General features: G+C 32.7%; 4 protein-coding genes and 1 non-coding gene across 5 annotated transcripts; 1 reads left to right on the top strand and 4 right to left on the bottom strand.

Moving 5' to 3' along the window:
* The first annotated feature begins 183 nt into the window (after positions 1–183).
* TRNAL-CAG (transfer RNA leucine (anticodon CAG)) lies at positions 184–264 on the top strand. Its single transcript has one exon. It is a non-coding gene; the product is annotated as a tRNA-Leu (tRNA).
* Positions 265–1039: 775 nt separating this feature from the next.
* Positions 1040–5934, bottom strand: LOC125867528 (uncharacterized). The gene is made up of 7 exons (XM_049548066.1): positions 5740–5934; positions 4657–4808; positions 3804–3913; positions 3634–3719; positions 2507–2608; positions 2253–2431; positions 1040–1381 (listed from the first exon to the last, which is right to left on the bottom strand). The coding sequence occupies exons 1-6, from the start codon at positions 5847–5849 to the stop codon at positions 2296–2298; spliced, it is 696 nt and encodes a 231-aa protein (XP_049404023.1). The 5' UTR covers positions 5850–5934; the 3' UTR covers positions 1040–1381; positions 2253–2295.
* A 1185-nt stretch (positions 5935–7119) lies between these two features.
* LOC125867552 (putative MO25-like protein At5g47540) lies at positions 7120–13755 on the bottom strand. The gene is made up of 11 exons (XM_049548097.1): positions 13416–13755; positions 12303–12464; positions 11927–12045; positions 10764–10838; positions 10427–10520; positions 9933–9992; positions 9128–9196; positions 8282–8380; positions 7707–7751; positions 7517–7619; positions 7120–7346 (listed from the first exon to the last, which is right to left on the bottom strand). Exons 1-11 carry the CDS (start codon positions 13536–13538, stop codon positions 7270–7272), a joined length of 1026 nt encoding a protein of 341 aa, XP_049404054.1. The 5' UTR covers positions 13539–13755; the 3' UTR covers positions 7120–7269.
* A 2548-nt stretch (positions 13756–16303) lies between these two features.
* LOC125869370 (cysteine proteinase inhibitor 5-like) lies at positions 16304–16845 on the bottom strand. The gene has a single exon (XM_049549950.1). It carries the CDS (start codon positions 16808–16810, stop codon positions 16409–16411), a length of 402 nt encoding a protein of 133 aa, XP_049405907.1. The 5' UTR covers positions 16811–16845; the 3' UTR covers positions 16304–16408.
* A 1507-nt stretch (positions 16846–18352) lies between these two features.
* LOC125869367 (rho GDP-dissociation inhibitor 1-like) lies at positions 18353–23401 on the bottom strand. Its single transcript, XM_049549948.1, has 5 exons — positions 22693–23401; positions 21252–21318; positions 19867–20085; positions 19638–19762; positions 18353–18638 (listed from the first exon to the last, which is right to left on the bottom strand). The coding sequence occupies exons 1-5, from the start codon at positions 22903–22905 to the stop codon at positions 18561–18563; spliced, it is 702 nt and encodes a 233-aa protein (XP_049405905.1). The 5' UTR covers positions 22906–23401; the 3' UTR covers positions 18353–18560.
* Between the last annotated feature and the right edge of the window lie 1031 nt (positions 23402–24432).

Below are 24432 nucleotides of genomic sequence, written 5' to 3' on the forward strand. Positions count from 1 at the left end.
AATTCAGATGCGATTCATGTAGGGCTCATCGAAAGTGCTCTCCTAAATATAATTGTTATATTAAAAGTAATAATGCACAAATGTCGCATCAAGGAAATTCAAGCATCAATATTTGAATTGCTAAAAAGAAATGGAAGAAAAAATATGATATATATAATTGTTTTTTGAATTATTCAAATAAATGTCAAGATGGCCGAGTTGGTCTAAGGCGCCAGTTTCAGGTACTGGTCCGAAAGGGCATGGGTTCAAATCCCATTCTTGACAATTTATTTTTTTATTTTTCTTTTGTTGTTTCGAGAAAATCAAGTTCCTTCTCTTCTTTCTTTTTTCAAGTCACGATCAGAATGATGACATTCTATTTCTTTTAAATTAACATTGCACTTTAGAAACTAAAGTATGTAATATAACACAATCGTTACAACAATGCATGTATCTTATTTGTTTTCTTAATATCTAAACCACAAATACACTTAAATGAAGAACATAGCCAAATTATGAATCATGTGAATGTAGCTTTTGAACGTAGGTCGCTCTAAAGTCATTAGGTCAAGGTACATTTGTCTGAGTAGGTTGCTCCAAAGTCATTAGTACATCTATCTCGGTGTCACACATCACGTCGCAAGTAATATTCAATTAATGATGATGATAATGTCCAAACCAACTTGTACATACCTCGATTATTCCATCAAGTATCTTCTTCTACTAGGTGCATCCCAAGCTACTTTCCTTTTAAATGGTGTACATAATAAATCTGTCAATTTAGTGGGTAATTTTCTGAAATTGATCGGCTTATTTCCTGCTTTTTTGTTCTAAAGATGGAAGTTAAATGTCAGTTAAGTTGCTGGCTAACTATTAGTTTGTGTTATGCGCGATGCCGTTGTGTGACCACGTTGAACGAGGAGCTTCAGCGCAATGATAAGAGTTGTGGTAGGTTGTGACCACGGGTTCAAGCTATGGAAACAATCCGACTCTCTTCGGAAAGCCAAGCATCTGTACTGCCCTTACATTTAGACTGATTGGTATGTAACATGTTGTGCACCACACAGAAAGCAGATCTGGTTTTACTTTGCCAATTCTGAGAAAAAATACAGCAATTTATATTGGCACTAGTGTCATTGAAACTAAGACAGTATTTAGTTGAGCAAAAATGAGATTACATTGATAAAGGATTATGCAAATCAAAGTTTAATCTACCTCCTACTATATTATCATGAGCAGTAACAACAACAAAAACCAGTAAAACATTGGCCATCTTTACCGCTCCCTTCTTCACAAATCACCTCGCGTCCAAGTTGTTGAACTAATTCTCTATAGTTTTGACATCCACCTTCGGGTCCAAATTTAATGCATGTAAAGTAGCCTTAGCATGAGAGTTGAGGCACTACAAAAATTTCCATGTATGTAGTGGTTAAGGACATGTATAACAAAAGAAAGGGGAGGGGGTGAAGGGCAATATGTCATATCAAAGCATCAAATACAAATTGGAAAATTATGGGAGGAAGTTGATCTGAGATGGGAAAAAGTATAAAAACACCCGTCACACCTAAACTAGACCTGGATTCTTTGAAGAAGAAAAAAACGATCCCCGGATTATCTGTTACTCACTACTATACTTTGCTATCTTGAAACGAAATGATATATGTGGCAAAGAGAGTGCATTACACTCTCAAAGAGTGAGAACTGAGAAGCCAAGAAACATATCATAAACTCTTTTAACATCTTTTATTAAATTATTTTTCTGTCTTAGCAGTCCAGCACGATGCAACAACCACCTTTGCTCAAAGACAAGACCTTTCTCCTCCACCATCACCTAAACCATCAAATCTCTCACCACCATCATCAGAAAACAAACGGCACGAAAGAGCATCAACTTATGTTCGTTTTCTAGTAACTACATCCTTGAGCTTTCATATTTATCCAGTAAATCATCCAAAATACATAAGGGACCAAGGAAGATGAGTTTAACCTCATTTCCCATTATTGGATTTTGACTTCCAAGTCCCAAATTGTTGTTGCTCCATACACCAAAATGAATCATCCTCTTCCCTTGGTTGGATGTAGCTATTTATTTCCTTAACCTCTTTGTAATGCAGGAGGTATCATATTAATTATCCAAAGTTAAAATAAATTGGAAAACTACGAGTGGAAATTTATTTGAGATCCGAGGAATGAATGGAAGATCAAACTCAGAAATGTAATGAGTAGACCAACTAAGACATGAAAACAAAAACAAAAGAACAGGAAATGAGTACCTTGCCAAAAAATTGTTGTGATGTATGCATACAATTAGCATATTCAGCTGTCTCTGCTTTTAGATTTTTTCAATTTCTTAATATGATTTTCAGATTTCAGCTTTTCCCTGTAGGGTACTAAGTTATCAGGCTCAAGCAATTCAGCAGCCCTTTTGTTGCCTATCCTCTTTTCTGTAATGCTGCAATATCAGAAAAATGCATGAGGCGGAGTGATGGAATGAAATAAGTGAATAGAAACTTCACAGTTAGCAAACCTGTAAGCTTGAGACTCTTCTGCCTTCGTTTCCAACCATTGAATATTTCCTGTGTTATCTGGAATTAATGACCCACATATATGTAGTATCTCTTCATCAAAACTACAAATAAAAAGCACGACATCAAGTCTAATTCATCCTTTAAAGTAACCAAAAAAATCAAATGCAGAGCTGAAAGGAGAAGCAAAAGGGAATTAAGATTCAGTAGTAGAAAGATTGTAAGGATTACTATCTAAACACCGCAATAATTAAGGAACATGCAAATTCAGGAAATCATTCATGCAGACAACCCAACAAATTAGGGCTACTATAGCCCATTGAAAATCTATATTTATCTATCTACTTATATATTAATAAAATTCTGGTCATAAGAGAGGTACTTGGCACTCTCAGTGACTGGACTATATATTTTTATTTTTTACTTAATTGTTGGTCTTTTTTCTATTTTTTCATTTATGTGATACTAAAAAAACAAAATGTCACCTCCTAAATTACACCTCTTTTAGCTATTACAATAGTTCAAAGTCATTAGTTATATGACTCTCCCTTGATTCATTGTCATATCTATGCACCATATTCTTAAATCTCATGATCTCTTTCTCTACAACACAACAACAACAACAACAACAACAATGCCTAGTGTGTAATCCCACGCGTGCGGTCTGGGAGGGTAGAGTATTCGCAGACCTACCCCAACCTTGGGCGGTAGAGAGGTTGTTTCTGATAGATCCTCAGCTCGAGGAAAAGCAATTCAAAGCAGTTGGAAAAGAAAATGACGGAAGTGAAGAAGTCATGGAAAAAGACTATAGAAAGTATGACAAAGCAATCTGAAAAAAGTAGTAGTAACTACAACAAAATAATATGATAATCAAAGTACAAGAATTCAAGAACACTATTGACCAAGACTACTCTGCCACACTGAGACAAGCTTCTCTCAAATTCAAGATGCTGCCTTGAAAGCAGACTCGTATATCTATATAACTTGTCACTGGACCAAAATAACTGCATATATGCTTCTTTTCTTTTTTTATTTTATATTACTTTTGTTATGTATCAATCCCTATTTTAGAGGAAAGCAGGAAAAGAGTTTCCAGAGCTCAAAAAAGAAATATGACCGAAGATCTTACTTCTTGACTGAGAACCGTAGAGTAGTTCCCACTTTGATCCTGTGTTTCTTGTTAGATCTGCTGACAAAAACTTCTTTCCCGTGTTTCTACGAAAAGAGAAACATATCCAAAGACAAATCAGTATCAAATCTATATCTCAACTCAAGGTCTCATTAGTTCAAAGTGCTTACAATTTTATACTTGAAATCTTCTCGAATGTCCTCATCTGCTATGACAGCAGAAGAAAAACCAAGAACTACTATGTGAATAGACTGCTCGCCAACTTTAACGACCTCACCTTCTGAAAAGATCAATATCAAAAGTAGGATTAAAGAAACAAAGTCAATCCAAATGAATTTACCATATTATACCTTGACATACACTCTTAAGCATTTAGGGGTCGTTTGGTAGAGTGTAGAAAAATAATGCTAAATAGAGTGTATTAGTAATGCGTGCATTAGTTATACATAGATTATTTCTTATGCACTGTTTGGTTTAGTATATTAAAAATAGCATGCATGGTATAAAAATATTTATTTACAAAAATGTCCTTCACAATTATGGTGAAAAAAATGTAAATTAAAAATAGCATGCATTGTATAAAAATATTTATTTACAAAAAATCCCTTTGTAGTACTAATACCTAGAAATCCATGGCATTAGTAAAACACTCCTCAATACACAACAGGGTGTATAACTAATGCTACATAGCATGAAAAAGTGTACCAAACAAGGTACTGCTAATACACAACTAATGCATGCATTATTTTTCATAATACACTCTACCAAACTCCCCCTTAAATATTTATATCTCTAGGGTGGGAAGTTGAACTTTGAGTTTCTGAAAAAGGGAGAACAATGAGGTTGTGAAATTAAGAAAATTTGCATTACTTTAGCATTTTACTCCAACTTCACTACAAGAACTAAAAGCCTGGAAAGTCACTGAGCTAGAGTACAATTTAACAAACAATTGTTTTTTTAAAAAAACTAATGTGTTTGAATCCACATGATATTACGCAAATAAGAACTAAGTTGCAGGACTACCTAATAGCATTTCTGGCTTTGGATTAAAAAGTAGCAACTTTGCTTCAAGTCTCACACCAAAATAAGGGTGAATTCCTGGAAGAATTCTAGCCAAATTGCTACTGAACTTGGGTTCATAAGTCAATACCACACCATCTAAAGCTTCATTAAACCTGTAAAAAGAAAGGAGCCTTATGAACAAAGGTACCTAAGAAACAAGTGGAGCAAAAGGCCAAATACACTCAAACACCAAATTCCTTAGTGATAATGGGGGAGGGAAGAGAAGAAAGAAAACATTAACCCATGAAAAGTAGGAGCTTTAAATAGAAGGATTGTCAGCCCAAATAAAACAGGCATTAAAAGAAGCCACCATCGGATAATAAACCCAATAATCTGTTCAACTGATTGAACAAGCTGATAAGTAAAATTGCTTGCACATTTACAATCAACATCAAAAATAACAATAATAATCAGCCACACATCAATCCCTAACTACTTGCAAAGATGTAATCCAACCTTTCTAATTCAAAAAAAAGAGGGGTGAAGCGCCCGTTTGAAGTGGCGAAGGCCTATGCTACAGTAAGCAGAAAAGTAGGGTAATCCAACCTCCCTCTCGCCTTTTTTATCAGACACCCACCATGCTGATATACGGCATGATGCATAGACAAAGCCAATGTTTAGAGGACTCATCATATTATGACTATATTTATTTATGCACTCAGTCAACCTACCACAACTCTCCTCTTTTATGCTAGCTCAAAGCCAGCTATACAAAGCTCACATATGGGAAGTTCTAGACAAACCTTCTTCAAACCTATGTTGCAGCAACATTTTTTGGAGAGACCGAGCAATATAATTAACTAAAAATGGATTAATAAACACTCTATTGAAACGAAACATGCATCATCAACTAATTAACATCTCCACACTAAAAAATGTAACATTCACCAAAATTTCTCATATCAAAACCAAAAAAATCACTTTTTTTGTTAAATTCGTTTGTAGATAGATTTCACTGAGAAAAACACAAAACTCAAAGTCTGCAACTTCAAATTGAACCGTACTTCAATTTAACACTAAATAGGAAGGATGATGAGGAATTACTTGAAAAGAAGAGAGCTGAGTTCGCGATAAACAGCGGTTTCGACGTTTTTGGCGTTTGATGGATGTAAATTCACAACCAAATTCGCCCTACACTCTTTCAGTGCCTCCATTGATGCCCAATTTTGTTAGGGTTTATGCTAAACCCTAAAATCTTAGAAGAGAAGATGTAGAAGAAATAAATAAGTAATTGGTTATTTGCACTTTTGACCATTTTGTGTTGGTGTTTAATTTTTGCCTATCATGCTAAATAATTTATTTTTTAGTATTATAATATTTTACAAATTTTATTCAGACATGTTTTTGATTTCTCAATAACTTGTGCTTTGCTAAATATAAGTTGGGAAAATATTAGATATACCACTCAACTTTGTCATTTAATATTGATATATTCTCGTTATAAAAGTGGTTCACATATAACTATATCGTCATATCGTTATAAAATTGACTCACACATACTTTTTGTCATTGCAAAAGTAGCTCACATATACGCATACCATTACAAAAGTGATAAAAAAATCAATTTAAAATTAATTTTTTTGATTTTCAATATTTGAAAAAAAATCATGTATTTAATATTTTTCACACAAATTATTTTTTAACTTCTTTGATTATTATTATTTGAGTTTCGTATTCTTGTTTCATTTTACTTTCACTATTTAGTGTAAAACTAAGAGAAATATAAAGAAATAAGTGTGAATGAAAAAAGAGAAAATAAATTAAAACTAATATAATTTTTCAAGAAAATAAGTGAAAAAATAAATTTGATCATCAAAATAATTCAAATTAGTGGTTAAATTTAAAAAGTAATAAAAACATATGAGAAGGATCAAATATACACGTACATGGATATTTTTAATATAAAAAAGTTAATAAAAATTAATTTAAAATTATTTTTTTTCATTTTAATTAGATGCAAATAGTATATATAAGTTATTTGTAAAACAATAAGGTATCTATAAATCACTTTCATAACGATGGGTATATGAGCTATAAATAACAAAGTTTGGGATATATCATATCCTTTTTCCATATAAGTTGGTGGCAAAAGAACAAAAATTTCAATACAAATTAGCCAATTTAAAAAACAAAACATGCAATTTTACGTAGTTATAATGCTCCAACTTTTATATAGTTATAATGAAAAGAAAGTGGAGGCTCTAGTTTGACCACTTCAACTACACAATAGAATAATTTTACTAGTGGAGTGTGAGGAAGGTAAGGTGTACCGTGTACGCTAACCTTCTACCTTAGGGAGATTGTTTCCGATATACAATCGGCAAAAAAAGAATCAATTTATCAAAATACGTTCGAATGAAATACAACAATAAAATCTCCAAACCTTTAGAAAAAAAAAAGTGTGTTTTGACTAGAGAAAGAAGATGAAGGAAACAAATGACAAAATAACCACAAACAAAAAGTGAAGGTTAATTAATAATTTCAAGAGCTAAGTTCAGTTGAGAAAAAATATCATTCATATACACACACAGAGAGCCATAACCTTGACAGCTTAGGAACTAACTAGTACTGAGTTCAAGAGAGTTCCTTGGTTTCAAGGGCTGCAATTTCTTTGACAACTTGTGCTTTGTCAGCCTCAAATTGCTCATCCTCTGTAAGATAAGAAAAGATGCAAGAGTTAGGAATAATGTTACGTTTTCGGATAATTGTCGTATCCGAGCCAGCTTAACTGTGAGGTATCCTTTCACGAGATACAGTTCTGAGTTCATATTTATGTGCATGTAACATATTGGTAATTGATATTTACTTTGTATGCATGTACCTTTATCAGTCTTAAAATCGGCAAAGAGGCGCAGAAGCTTGCTTCTATTTGCGACGAGGATGCTAATGATATCTGAAGGCTTGTTCTTGTTTGCAGCAAATAACTGCAAAAGACGAAAGTCAGAGACTAAGCTGTTGCTAACGGAACAGTCAGCGGACATGGTTAAAAGAAGTCAAAATCAATAGAGTACCTTGAAAACATGGAATGCTTCTATCTGGATACTCTTGCTTGATTCCTGCCAAATGAGGAAATCAGCAATCAACAAAAAATCACAGAAATTCAAGAAGATATTTTGATGGCGTAGCGTAGCCATTCTTCTCGGTGCGAGGCTGGCTTTTCAGATCATCAGCTAAAGTGATGGAAAAGGGAGCTGCACAACTTTCTCTATACACGTAAAAGTTGCCATCCGAGTCTCTAAACTTGTTCAAATGAGTGAGTGACATTCGTTCAAGTCTTTTGTGCTAAGTAAAAAGTAGTCCATCTAATTTTACTCATTTCACAAGTTAACGATTTGTCCATTGGATTGGGTTGGACTTATCACACACAAAAACTTGAACTGATGTTGCAAAGCGAATATCGACTGCAACCATTTCATGATAGATATGGTAAAAAACCCACCACCCACAAAATAAGAAGACGATAAAATCAAATGCACCAAAAGAACTAAGAAACTTCAAGAGAATACAAGATTACAGAATAAAGTAGAATGACGGTCAGGAAGAGAGGGCTGAAATAAGAACAATGCAACAAAATATAGCTCAATACCCTGAGAAGATTCATAAGGATCCTTAAGTTGTCTCTTGAACTAACGTAACGCGTCATTACTGCGGCATTTGAGCGGTCGAGCAGGATGTCTCCCAACAGCTGCAACAATAAAACAAACATCTTTAAAGATAAAAAGAAAAACAATGAAAAAGGGATACCTGTCAGGCTACAAGCTACCTAAATATAAATTGGAAAGACTCACTGTGTGAAAAAAATGAAGAAAGACTCCAGAACAATAATGACCTATAGTGGTGTATAACATTATGAATTTTCGGTAGAAAGAAATGACAGAGAGTCTGAATAAATGGAAAAAAAGAAGAAAAAAACTGAACCACTGGAAATTTCTCTTCAAAGTCAAAAGGTTCTATTTCCCGTCAATCAACAGATTGAATCACTCCATTCTAGTGAATCTGTAAAACTGCTAAATTCTGAATACATGAATTTCATTCAATTCTCTCTTATCCAAGACCCTCAATTTCCTCCTCTTCCCTGCTTTTTCGTGGAAAGAGGATATCTGCTAAGCCCAACCCAAAAGGTACATATAAAAATGTTTTCTAAAGAATTTACGATGTCAACTACAAACACAGCCCTGAAAAGGAAGATGCAAAAACAACTCTTTCAACAAAATGAGGATCAGTATACAAGAGATCAAGAAAAGATGTTATCAATGTAATATGAGGAGGGCTTGAGGTAGAAAATGCACATCAAACATGTATGGATACTATGTACTTGGTTCCACCAAGATACATACCAAAAGATGTGAAAAAGTTTCTGAAGAAACAGAATTTTTCGGAAGTATATTATACAGCACAAGTTGTCTACAAGAAGAGCGGAGGCTTCCCTTACCTTGATAGCTTGCCTTCTGGTGATGTAATTACTGGACTCTAGCAGTTTGGAGTTATACTCGGCAAAGAACTGAAAGCAAAACCAGCACAGAATAAGTTCCTCGTGATTCATTTATCAAAGAAAGAGTAATTGATGAGAAAATCCAACAAGAAAACCGGAAAAAGCTATTAGAAGTTAAAAAATATATATCATACAGATAAATGTTGAACATGTTTATGTACCAATCATTAACACCAAGTACAAAACACTGAGAATTCATGTAGCTGGCACTAGAATCCTCCTTACCGATATCCTTCAGATAATAACAGTTGATCATATTCTGCCTACCCTCAACTACACAAACCTGGGTGAAAGGAAAAGGGCAGAAACAAGAACAGACTCTAAGGTTCTTAACACAACTTCTCTTTCCAATTACATGTCACAATTTATCACCCCTTTGTTGATAATGGAAAGGTGTCTCAAGAGGCACCATCGGGTGAAAGCAAGAGTTTCTAAGATTAATAAAGTAGACTCTGAAAGCCATAAAGATGAAGCCCCAAAACATAAACGTAAATGTGCATAAACTGAGTGTTCCATCAGTACTATAAGAATCATTTCATTGTAATAAAGAAAATAATAGTGCCTACAACAAAACACGTTAAGTATCAAAGCTATATTAAGCAAGAAGTTTCTAAAGAACAACTTTTAACTATAGATAACAAAACAAACAGCAACAAGTTCATAGAGAACTCCTGGTAACTATGCAAACAATTCACTTGCATGTGTACAATAACAAGCAATAAGACAAATATACTAAATCTATTACCCAGTCATAATTCTTCGAAAGAAACTCAGCTACTGTTGATTTGTGCCTCGTCAAGAGTTCCTGCAAAAAATATTGCAACCAAATTGGGATACTGCTGCAGTAGGCATGAGAAGCAACTCTTAAGAAAGAGCAAAAGCTTCTCAGAACAACAATAAATATGTCAAGACCACTATTAGCTTTAAATGACCATAGTACGACCAATCTACTGAATTTCAGTAGAAATTAATTCAGCAAGTTCTTACAGCAGACATTAAGAAGCCCCAATTATTGATTTGATAAAAGCAAGCTAACCACACCCTATACAGCCAAGGGTTCATGTGGAGTACAATTAGCTTCTCTTTCCTTCTTTTCCTAAGAGGTTTGCTAGTGCAATAGGGAATAAGATTGATGCCATATTTGCTTGAATAGCCATTGAAATGTCAACAGAATATTTTCAGGGAACAACGATTATCTATCAGATATTCATTCCACTAACATAATTAAAAGGACCCAACCTTAAAAGTTGCAGCGGCATCAGCAGCAATGTCAAAATTTGGCAGCTGAATATAATCAAAAAACTTCTTCACGTGCTCTGATTCCAAGACATACCTAACAACAGAAGCACATATATATGTTCTCAAAAAATAGATCCAGCAGTAGCAGCATAAGGTTGCAACACGTTTCATTCACACTCAAGAATTTAGAAATAGATAGCAAAAAGAAAGCAATTACGTACTTCAATTTAGATCAGATATATGAATCCTCTAATACAAATCAATTCAAACGATATATAATTGTTTGAAAAACAAATGAAGAAGAAAAAAGCGCATCAGATAGGTTCATGTGATTCACCTTGCAACACTCTGGTGTCGAATGCATTCCCTTAGCATCGTACCATAATGCAAAGCCATTTCTGTATTCTCATACCTAAACGGCAAGGGAAAAGAATCATCAGAAATCCATATACCAATAGCCAAAAGATTGACAGATGATCTTCAAAAACGTCTTTTCTTCCTAGGAAACAAATTTTGTAAAAGAAGCTATCCTATCAAGGCTTTAAAAATGGCAAAAAATACTACCTCAGCACACCTAGTGAAAAGAAACTTGACTAGTTATGTGAATCAACGAGTTACTTTGATTACAACAACGCCTCAATACCAAACAGTTGGGCTCAGCTATATAAATCCTCACTAACCATGTAGCTCTATTAAAGCTTATCTCAAACCAATATTATACAAAATAAAAAGGAATAGAAAAATTCTCTATATTTTTAACTGGTATAACAAATATCTGACAGGGATAAAATACTCCATAAAGCATAGGACCTAAAGTGAAAGTATAACAAGACTAAATATATAGATTGTTTTCTTCCATCATGTCTTATTTTTCACTTAATATGCATCGATTTCAAAAGATTGTATATCTTTCCAGACAACTTCGTTCCAAGTGATTTTAGGTCTACCTTAATCCTTATTCCACTTTGACACCTTCATTCATCATGATTTCATCCCTATGGATCAGTGCATCCGGAGGAAAACACAGGGCACGACCAAAGTATCTCAAGCGATCTGTTCTCATTCTATACTCAATATGTGCTACTTGCACATTCTGTTAATCTGAATATGGTCTTTTTCAATCTTGTCTAATATAATATGACCACACATCTATCTTAGCATTTGCATCTCTGAGCGCTTATCTTGTGAATGTTTGTTGGTCTTAAAATTGTTCTATAAAACTTACCTTTCACTGATGGGCATCCTACTATGACATAGCACCGAGTAGCATTTCTTTTTGACCATCCTATTTTAATTCTATGTATAACATGTTCATCTATCATACCATTCTTTTTGTTGATTGCCCATGCATAAGAATCAGCAATTTGTATTAGAAAGTAAAAGCCCAAAATTAATTCAAACAATTTAAAAACTCATAAAATGAATCAATTTGGTAATGCAATAAGCACATGATAATAACATGCCACCATATTCCTAAACTTCTTTTCTGCCACTGCTTACCCTGTTACTAATATATCCATCAGATCAATGTTTGCTTCCAAGTAATGACAAGCAATCAACCGCGATTGAACCTGTTGTCTTTGCAGATTTGCAACTACTTGAGTAGCATCTTTACGAGCCTGCAAAAAGTAAATCTCCTTGTAATAGAAAGACAAGAGGATGGAAACAACAAGATCTTATGTGTAATAGGGTCGATAAACATCAAAAGCCAACACCAAATTACCAAATCACATGCAGTGAAACCAGAAGCAAAAACTAGAGAACCAGATGATATTCTCATGAAATGCAGATAAATGCATAAGAAAGCCAATTGATCCAATAAGAGTGAGACAACATGACCACAAGAAACTTCATGCATTCAAGGGTTAAGTATTACCTCTAAATTCAGTTTTGGAAGAATATTAATCAGCAGCCGTAGAGTGTCTTCTCTAAAGAATTCTTGAGTCAGCTGAGAACAAGCATCAGAGACAGGTTCTGATTGACCATTCCCGTAAAGAACACACTTTAAGTCTCGCATTGTCTTGCTTAACTCCATCATCTGCAAATTCGGATGAGGAAAGAAGTACACAACTCAAATTTATAGCCAATTCATGTAGGCATATTCAATTAGAAACAGAACTACATATGGTTGTTCCTTCTTCTCATCATGCAATTCATATCAATGGAGTACTCCAAAACCTAAAGATAGAACCAAGTCGAAGGATAACACAACTTTGAAAAGTTGTCCCACTACAACTAGCACGTACACCAAGTAACTTCTATCTACCAGTTTCATCACATATAACTGACCAAACAAATTCAGGACTAAGGCATAGTTGATTCATTGGATTGAATTTCTACCAATTTAAGCATCCAATGTAAATCAAAGTAAAGACTTAATTATATTAAAAAAACAACTGATCCAGATCCAAATTTAGCTAACTAAGGACATCCAATTCTGACATTGCACAAAACTATCCAGATTCAAAAGCATACAACCAAAAAAATCAAACCGAACAAACAAGAAAGCAAGATAAACTCGATTCAAGGGTAAAACTACAGTTCTGCATAGATTTCGCCTAAACCACGTACTCCTTCTGTTTAAATTTGTTTGTCTTACTTTTCTTTTAAGTCTGTTTCAAAAAGAACACCTCTTTACTTTTCCATCAAACTCTTTAATCCTAACTTTCATCATGACAAGTTTTAAGACAGCAAAATTTAAACATATTCTTTACTTTCTTAAACTCCGTACCAAGTCAAAATCACACAAACAAATTAAAATCTAAGGAGTATTTGTGTTGAGAAGATTCACTTAATATGTATAAACAATTTAATCACAACACCAATAAACTACGTTTCTCTACAATTCAGAACTCATAAACCCAAAATTCTAGCTTTACCTCCGACTCAAATCACAACTAAACAAAAAATTTAAGCATGTCTAAACACTACGATTGAAAAAATTAAAATAAACAGCAATAGCATTCTATTTTAATAAACAAATCATTACCTTTTCTTCTCGCTTGCTCTCGCGAATATCAGAATTACGCTGTGTATAGATAAGGAGATCACGAGTCTGACGAACAAGTTCAACCGGAGTTTTCGGCTTTGATTTGAATAATAAACCCTTCATCTTCACCCGACCTGTGTCTCCGGCGCCGATTCTATTTTCCGGTAACGACAAAGCTGCCGCTTCCGCTACTACTGATTCCGCCGGCGACCGGAGACTGTTGAACCACCGATCTGCTCCGTTAGCTCTCTGTGCACCGAAGCTACAGCAGATTCCAGTTTTCAGTTGAATCTGGTTGGGCCCCACACCCCAAAATATTATCACGGATCTAACATTTTTTTAGCAAGTGGCAAGTAAAAGTATAGTTGCATAATATTATTAGGATACTACTACTTTATTTTATTTATCTATATAAATAAATAGCTAAAATAATTAGTAGTATATAAAATATTTGAATTTTAGAAAATAAAAAAAATTAACCTAAAAATATTCTTAAAAGAATTAATAAGGGTAATTTAATCAAATGAGTAATTTTTATGACGTGCAGAACACACCTAGATTATTCAGCGAGATATTTGTGATAAATACTTAGTTGTATCAAATATTTATCTTTAACTAATAAAAATAAAAATCATGAACATGTTTCTTATACGTAAGTTTATTATGTAATCATGATGAAGTATATGTGCTTTTATCTTATTTTTTTAGTTAATAAAGATTTAAATGATTGTGTTGAAAACTTTGGATGATGATACTTGATGCAGTAAGGATTGATCAATTGTTATTTGTTATCTTTCAAAAATTTTACTTACTAAGATTTTAAGAAATGGAGAAAAATCACCTAATACTTTTGTATCGTATAAAATTTAATAGTGAGATCTTATGGTTCTTCCTAATTTAACCATTAGATTACACATTTGAGCGCAATTTAGCCAAATAACTCTTATCGTTAAGACTTACATAAACGTGCTCTTTAACTTGGCTTTAACTAACATCTATGTCCTTCAATTCTGGGTATACACAAGTAGACACTTAAACTAATATAAAATTGAGCAAGTAAACACACACGTTATACATGGCAATTTTCGTCATATGTGTATTATGCCACGTAGAATGCGTGTGTTTACTCGTTCAATTTTATACAAGTTTCAATGTTTATTTGTGCACACTTAAAACTAAAGAACATACATATTTATTAAAACCAAGTTAAATGACATATTTATGTATTATTCTTATTATAAATGCTGCCTTAGGGAGTGAACAAAAGGCAAAACGATAAATAAATAAAATTGTGAAGAGTGAAACATTATTCTTTTCCTCTTTATAAATTGCATATTAATTTAAATTTTTATTAAAAAAAGTTTATGAATTCAAATCAAATATCCAATTAAGAATAAAACGATCACAATAATATCAATTTTATTAACATTTAAGGAAGACTTTATCTTACTCTATAATTTCACATCAATTTTTATTTTTTATTTTTGAGAAAACGATCGATTTTTAAATGACTTAATAATTAATATTAGCATGGGATCCTATATGATAATATTGACACTTTCACGTGAAGCAACAAAATGTCCTTTTCCTCACAATGAAGACAAATTAATTTTGTCATATTCTCTTAACTAATTCATAGATCCATAATTAAAGGAAAAGGGGAGAGGCAAACAAAAGATAATTTTAATGTGTTCTTTTATTTATTTATTTATTTTGTTCCGCTCAATATTTAATATTTATACTGTGATTTTAATATCTATATCCAGTGAGAAAATTGAAATCTCAATATATGATATCTATATTGTGATTTTAATATTTATATAGGGTGGGAAGATTGAAATTCATCCCTTTTTAATTAGAAATTTTATTTTCGAATTTCTTTAAATGAAATAGATTCAATTATAAATATTGCATCCATAGACAAATTCTACGATGCATAAATTTAAATTCATTATTTCAGATAGAAAATAAAAGAAAAAGAGTTCAAGTCATTACAAATAGTGACACTTACTTGCACCATTTAATGAATTTAATGCATATAAATAAAAGTAAAAAGGAGATTGATAATTCCAAGCATCAAATAAATGGCTCAAAATTTAATGAAATTTAAGACTTATCCACTCAGTACAACTTTATTTCAACAAGTTGTGCATCCATTTTTTTGAAAAATAAAAATAAAAATCATCTTTTGAGTTAAAACTCCATGTTTAATCGAGAAATTGAACCATTTTTGATTATGCTTATCAAAAAATTAAATATTTTATATATAACATGATTGTATAAATAATTTTTATTCAGACAAGGGATAAAACTTCAGCTAGATAAAACATCTTATTAGGAGCAAATATAAAAAATTTAAACTCTTCAAATTCAATATATACACACGAAACTTATATTTTTAGAATTAAACATTAAACCTATATTTTATTATAATTTTAATTTTAATTTTAATAACTTTTTATATATAAATTTATGTTCTGCAATAAAAATACTAGATTTATCTATAAGCCTACAGCTAAATAATTATACCCAATTATATCCACCTTCGCCTAAGAACTTAAATTATATGCATTATCGAAACCCAAAAAAAAAGCTATTTGATCATTCAAAAATATGTACAAGTTAACCTTTTTAATATGAAAATTTAAAATGAAATTACATATTACAATAAGTAAAATATGATCAATCAATATTAAGAAAAACAATTAATCATAAAGATAGTATATAACTTAAACTCGTTTGTTATTATAATACCTTCCAAATTCGTGCAATGAGCTGGATCGAAAAAATATTTAGAGGGTTTGAACTTAAAATCCTATTGAAAATCTTCGATTCAACCAACTCGATCACTTTCACGATAAACAAAATGTAAAAGAAAACCAAATAAATTAACAGTAAACAAAGTCACTAATCAAACAGTAATATAAGAAACATAACAATCACAATAAACACAACTTTTTTTACAACCAAAACAACAGAAAATTAAACACTTTTTATAATTTTTTGAAGGAAGTGAGATTTCTAAAATTCTCCCATGGCTTATCCCAAACTTCCGCCAAGTACTTATTGCCCCTCCGGCTACGACGACCGCCGTCTGTGGCGGAGATGACCAGTCGGTAATTTGTCCCGGCGACGACTTGTGTTTCTCCTTTCACCACTCGTTTAAACACTAATTTGGATTTGTATTCAGACTTGGACTCCTCGTTGTACTGATCCACTGCAAATTTCCCGATCTCCACTACTTTACTGTCTTTTGTGTCGGTTATACGACTCCAACCGCCAAGTAAACCGCCTTTTCCTCCGCCTAGTGAGGCAGAGGCGTGGAAGAAGAAGGAAGCGATCACCACGGCGGAGAAGAGAGTTCCGGCGAGATTGCGGTTGAATTTTAGGGCCATTTTTGTGTGTGAGAGAAATAGGGGTTTTGAGAATTTAATGCGGGGAAATGTTAACGTGTGAGAAGTTAATATAGAGGGTGCACCTTCTTAATGAAATCTGGTCACGTAACGTAGTTTTTTAATTAGATGTCTCGAATTTAAATTTTTCGATATAAAAAAACTCTTATGTTAAGAGCATCGAAAATAAATGAATTTGCAGTATGTAGCTTCAACAAAAACTCTTATATTAAGAGCGTCAAATAAGATGTAAATTTGAATTAGTGGGACAGTTATAGGCTTGAGAACTTTGATCAAAAACCTTTTTTATTTAGTGTTAGTTAATTTTTCAATGTGCTGACAACTAAATTGGAAGCTTAATTCGAAAGATAAAAATAGGCTCGAGAAGAATCAATCATGTGGTTTGCCTATATGTCTTTCTAGTGTATGCGATTCAACTCCAATACAAATATCGAATATAAATTATTTTTTAAAATTTATGTAAAGTTCTTAAAGTCAAGCTCACATGGGTACCATGTCATGGTCGGGTTCATGGTCATGGGTGGAGTTTTTATATTTCACTTTAATAAATATATTTTTTATAATCTTCATATCCAAGCTAATTATCAAAAATATAATGTAACTTCAACTGATTGAGGATATGACGGTAAATAGAAAGGTATAAAGGCCATTCACCTAGTTCAATTTCTTGCCTTTTGTTATTTATTATTGTCCGTTGTTTACTATGTTATTGTGATCACAATATTTTATTAATGTTCTCATTCTTTGCTTGCTTTTCTATTTGTTGCTATATTTCTCACAACTGTTTTTTCTTTTCATTACTATTTTGATTTGCTTCATTTAAGTCGAGATTTTTTTTAAAACAGTCACTAGCTACAAGATTATAATAAGGTATGCATACACTCTATTTTTCCCAGATGTAATTTCACTGTAATATTATTGTTGTGCTTGAACTAACTTGCTCTCACCTAGATTAAATTCACAAAATACTAGTGTAATTGTATAAATAAAGTCTGAGAAGGAAAAAGTGTTTGCAAGTCTTACCCTTACAAGGTAAAAAAGTTGATTTCGATAGATTCTCAAGTAAAAGCATTACAAAACAAATCGACAAAAAAGAAAACAATGGAATAGAAGAAGTCAAAGACAAAATGTTAAAGAAAGCATGACAAACCACAAAGTAATATGATAATCGAAGTGCAAGAAACAGTAAAATAACAAGAAACTCAGTATAATACTATGAAAGTATGAAAGAGTAAGCTTGATATAATATGTGGCCTCACAGTAAAAGGAATAATCTATACTCAGATAACTCCCAACTATGATTCTCTAAGAAGAGAAAAATATGGTGACAATGGTCAATTTAGTTAGAAGGTAAGTACAGGGATGCAAAAACCATAACATGAAAGATCAAAATTTGATCAACAAAATCTTTTGGTTTCTCAAGATATCTCAGTTACTGGACATTCAATTAGAAAAACGACGATACCTATGCACGCGAAGAGAAGGAAGAGATAGAAAGAGAGCTCATTGTTAATCAGTCATAGCCCAAAGCTTAACTTTATTCAATGATAGTCAATAAGTAAGAACCTAACTGCTAAAGTTAACTCCTTCACATCATTGAATTATCAACTGCAGCAAAATGTTATCTTTTTCTTTTCCTCTTCTCAAAAAACTATCAGACAAGACGGGACAAAAATTACGAAGAATGAAAACAAGAATAGTCTTGGTTTGACAATTCAAGCAACATCTTTGTTTATGTTGCCTGCCACTCTTTCTTGATGTCAAATGTGTAGTTGATCTCCAGATAGCACTTGTTATCATCATCAAGAAACTGAAACAAGAAAAAGAGGAAATTTTTTAATTAATACGCGTAAAACAGCCTTTAGAATGATGTCTGTCAGATGCACAAGCTTAACATGATATATCATATTTGGAGAGCTATAAACTGTAAATACGGACATGGTAGTGGTACAGATTAAGAAAGAATTTGTTGAGAGATTAGATTTACTTAGGCTGTGTGAGATATCTCAGAGATGCAGTACATTGTTACAGAGATTCTTTGTGTAATTAGTTGCTTGTTGAATCGGAGGCCTAATACTTCATAACACCCTACCTAGAAGATGGTTGTGAAGTTTAGATGCTCTTTAGGTGTTTTGGTTTTTGTTGGTTAAGGGTAACATTTACGGTTGTTACCCAAAATAAGAACATGAAAGAAAATATCTAAAAATCCCTTCAACTTTAGGCTGTGTTGCTCGAACTCTTCAAGAAATGCTATCGTGTGTGCGTCAGATCCTGAAGTAGTGCATTTTTGGAGGATCATAGATGAGGCAGCATTTTTGGAGAGTCCGAGTAATATAGGCTTTAGGTGCATGCTTGGATCTTAATGTCGCTTATGAACCAACCTAATAAATCTGTCTTTTGGCATTATCATATTGCGGCTCGACTAGATGAATCAACCTATAGAATAATAAATTTATGTCCCATCCACAAAGATGAAAGGAAATGACAACTGATTCTCCGAAATGGGATAAAATAGGATTTAACTTATACACAGTGAAATCTTAACATGCTGCAGTACATAACTTGTCCTATTTTCCAAGTTACTAACTTCACTTTTTATGGAAGGTTACATGTAGTTATCAGTTAGAATTCATATACATTATCAAGCAACTGCAGTCTTGATCAGTCCACAGTATTGAAGAACTTAATATTCACCAAATTCAATAATAGCGGAAGATTTTCAGTTCTGGCGTACATTATATAGTATGAGGGTCAAGTCAAATAATAGACGAAGAATATGTTCAGCGCATGTGAGGCAGAAGATAATCACCTTTGTCCTTGCTGAGTAAGATCCTCTTGCAAACATGCCAGAAGGGGTAGTATCCTCCGGCATTTCATGTGTATAAGGCTCCAATTGAGGACTGAAGGCCCCAATCATTTGTTTTGTGCTGTCAACTGAAATAGGTTTTGTTAAAAGAAAAAAAGCACTTTGATCAGAAACATCTTAAATAGATGTCGCCACATTCACATAGATAGAGACAGCAAAGCATAGCTAGTACCTTTGAGACCAGTTTTCCAAACTGTGTTTGTGTATTTGAGCCCTGTCACTATATTATTGGTGACTAGAAATGAGAATTTTAGGCTGTATTTGCTCCCTTCTTTCAGTGTAAACCATGGACACTGGGGTTTCCCACCCTCGGGGATTGGGAGAACAATATCAGGTCTACCAGGTGACTTGATTTCAAGGCTCAAGATCTTCACGTCTGGATCCAGGGATTCTACAAATTAAAACAGTGTATAAAGTGTCAGAATTTCTGTCGAAATACTTCTTTCATAGTCATCAAGACTTTGGTAATCTCAAATGTCCATGAAAAGTTCTCACATGTCGTTTTTGAAGAACATTGACTGTACTAATAAGAGCTAAATTGTGCATAGATATAGTGAATTTTTTACCTTTACTACACCACATATTACAATTAACAGACACTCAGAAGCAGCAGTTAAAAATCACCTTCCAGAATGTCATATCAGGACTTATGACGGAAAAATGAAATTTGGTGCTGTGAGCAGTGAGTTAAGAGAAAGAAACAGTATTAACACTATGTATATATTCAGTCATCTATACCTATGCTTCAAAAGGGGTGGTCCATTATCGGAATTCTATTCTTCGTTACTGAAATTCGTGAAGATGGTAAAATCCAAGATGAAAAAGAACGCTCCTCACTTGAAGATCACACCAGAATTGTTATCTAATTTGTTTCAATGACTCAAAAACCGAGACAATAGCATTTACCAGATGATTAGTCAAACTATAAATGTTCCAATGAAACAGAATCCAGGAAATCATTTCATTTTCTTAATTGTATGTTCATATACCTCAATGGAATTGTTGAATACACTACCTTCGATTAAAGTCAATTAAAAGCTAACAGACATTTCGCGAGAAGGATTTGATCCTGGAAGAACAAATTTGGATTGCGACAAATATGAAGTCCACAAAATTTGTTCTTTAATATGACATTCCAAAATGCAATCAAATCAATCAACTATCGCCCAGTACCAAAAATTTCAAGTCGGCTATACAGATCATCTGCATTTGTTTCGCTCTATTCAGATCCATTTCATTCTCATAAAATGAAATAAAATCCAGAGAACTTAAATAATTATATTTCTATCATGCCTTATATGCGTTAAAACGCAAATGTAGGGAAAAGAAGAGGACCATTACTAGAAGGAAGCATCCCAAAGTTCACATTTCCATTTTCTGGACTGACACAAACCCCATATCATACAATATGCTATTTCAACCTATTACTTATCATCACAGATAGTCATCCCCATCATAAACAAGAAAAGGAAAAGATCTCAAATTTCACACGTTAGTTATAGGAAATTCCACAAAGTTCATTCATGAAGCAAATCTTGAAACCAAAAGAATGGTTACCTCCAACAGCATTGATATCCACACTTCCAAGAAGCTGCTCCTTCCATCTTCTCAAACTCTCATCATCCTAAAATTCCAAAAAGCATGAAAAACATAACCAAACATTAACACAAAAAGAAGGGGGGAAAACATTTGGTAAGACGTAAAAATGCAATCTTTATGGGGGGAAATTATTACATTTGGCCTCTCGGTCAAAAATATTTATAGCCACTAGCCAGTACACATATATTATACACTAAATTATAAATCTATACGCTATTTATTTATATATGTTTTGGATGGGCAGCTATTCAAGTTAATTTCCCATATATAAATGGAAAAGACAGAAAAATGCAATCTTTACAACACCAACAACTACCCCTTTAGTCCCAACAAATTGGTATTGGTTATATGAAGCTTGTTTGGATAGTTAATACCTATTGTATTAAATTTTATTATATCATATCGTTAAATTCATCGTTAGGTAATGACGAAAAGTCTCATATTGCGTAACGACCGATATGGTGTGATCGCGTCGTTACCTTTCCCCCCTCATTTTGTCTTTACTTATTATTTAATAGTCCTATTTTATCCTTTATCTTACCTTTTTATATTACCTCTACCAGATAAAATACTTCTCTTATAGATTTAGTATAATTTAAATTGTAGATGTGTGACATTATATAACAACGAAAAACGATACAATCTATCCAACCATTGTATTCATTATAACAATACAATACGCTACAATACAATACAACACAATACGATATATCATGAAAACAATATGTAACAACCGGTAAGCTCATTCCATATCATTGTCATCCAATGTATACATTAAAACAATACGGTATCATACAATACATCATAATACGATACATCATGAAACAATACGTTTTTTTTGAGTTGAACATCATGAAACAATACGTAACAACTAGTAAGCTCATTCCATATCATCGTCATCCAAACATTGTATACATTAAAACAATACAGTATCATACAATACAATACAACACAATAAGATACATTATGAAAATAATACGTAACAACCGGTAAGCTCATTCCATATCATTGTCATCCAAACATTGTAGACATTAAAACAATACAGTATCATACAATACAACACAATACGATACATCATGAAACAATACGTAACAACCAGTAAGCTCATTCTATATTGTTGCCATCCAAACATTGTATACATTAAAACAATACATTATCATACAATACAACACAGTACGATTGATCATGAAACAATCAACCAGTAAGCTCATTCTATATCATCGTCATCCAAACATTGTACACATCAAAACAATACAGTACCATACAATACACCACAATAAGATACATTATGAAACAATACGTAACAAGAAGTAAGCTCATTCCATATCATTATCATACTAAAAAATAAAAATGAAAAAAAGAAAGAAGAAGGAAGTTCAGGGGGGAGGGAAAGAAGCACCTTATCCTTCTCAAATTGTTCTTTGAGAGTGCATTGTGGTCCCAACTCAATCTTATTATGAGTTTCATCTTCTTCCTCATCCTCAGTAGTGTAAAGGGAACTCTCACTCATTTGCCTGCTGACATTTTTCTCACCAGGCTCATGCTCAATCTCAGAATCAGATTCAGCAATTGGAGTTGCAGTTCCCCCTTTACCCTCCTTATCAGAATGCATAGCTGCTGCTGCTACTAATTCTTCTTCTTTTTCTCTTTTTTTGGGAATTTCAAACAAACTCCAACAGCCAAAATCCAAAAAGGACAATTCTTGACAAGAGAAAGAACAAAAAGGGGCTACTTAGTCTTGTTAAATCAGAACATCAAGAAAAACCCAAAACTCAGAGACCCAATAAAAAAGAATCTCTTTTTATTGAAAACAAGAAAATGGGGTCATAGAAAAATGGTTAGGATGAGTGAAAATGAAGAAAAAAAGAATACCAAGAAAACAAATACCCAGAAAGGATAATGCAAGTTAGAAGAAAAAGACAAGAAGAAAAAAACAATAGATGAAAGACACAGAGAGAAATATGGAGAAATAATTGGGGTAATGTGGTGATCCTTGAATTGTTGAGGATTAAATTGAAGAAAATGAGAAATAATAAAAGGAGAGAAAGAAGGAGAAAGGGAATGGTGGTGAGTTCACGAAGGTTTTCCTTACAAGGGATTCCATGAAGGAAAAACAAATTATAATATGGTGGATGATAAGAACCTCCCTTTTGACTTCTTCATATTAAAGAATTAAAATAATACGGTTTTAATTTGTTTGTATGATTTTGATTTATCTGACATGGAGTTAAAAAAATTTTGGATCGTATGGTCGTAAACATGTCATATGAAAAGTCATACTGTTTAATTTGTTTGTCTGATTTTTGACTAAATTAACACATAGTTTAAGAAAATAAATAAGATTTGTTGTACGGTCTTAAACATGTCATGTGAAAAGTGAGATGTTTCAATTTATTTATCTGATTTTTGACTAACTAAACATGGAGTTTTAGAAAATTAGAGAATATTTTCTGATCATTTGATCTTAAATATGTCATGTGAAAAATAAGACGTTTAATTTGTTTGTCTGATTTGACTTACTTCTTAAGAAATTAAAGAAGATTTTTGGATGGTAAGGAATTAATATGCCATGTGAAAAGTGAGATGTTTCAATTTGTTTGTCTGATTTTGACTTATTTGACACGGAGTGTAAGAAATTAAAGAAAATTTGTGGATTGTATGGTCTTAAATATGTCATGTGGAAAGTGAGAAGTTTTAATTTGTTTGTCTGATTTTAACTTAGTTGACATGGAGTTCAGAAATTAAAGAAGAATTTTGGACCGTATGGTCTTAAACATGCCTTGTAGAAAGTGAGACTCTTCAAATTGTTTGTATGATTTTGACTTATTTGATAAGGAGTTTAAGAAATCTAAGAAGATTTTTGGGTTGTATAATCTTAAACATGTCATATGAAAAGTTAAATATTTCAATTTGTTTGTCTAATTTTTACTTGCTTAACACAGAGTTTAAGATATTAAAGCATAATTTTGGATCATATGGTCTTAAGCATGTTATGTATGAAGTATGAATTAAAGCGTTGTCAAAAGAAAAAAGATATTTTTTTAAAACAGATTAAAAAGAAAAGTAAGACAAATAAGCTGAAACGCAAGAAGTAGACATTAAGCTTACACGTTTGAGAATAATGTAAAATGAATTACTC

Source organism: Solanum stenotomum, chromosome 6 (assembly GCF_019186545.1).
Source record: "Solanum stenotomum isolate F172 chromosome 6, ASM1918654v1, whole genome shotgun sequence".
Taxonomy (NCBI): domain Eukaryota; kingdom Viridiplantae; phylum Streptophyta; class Magnoliopsida; order Solanales; family Solanaceae; genus Solanum; species Solanum stenotomum.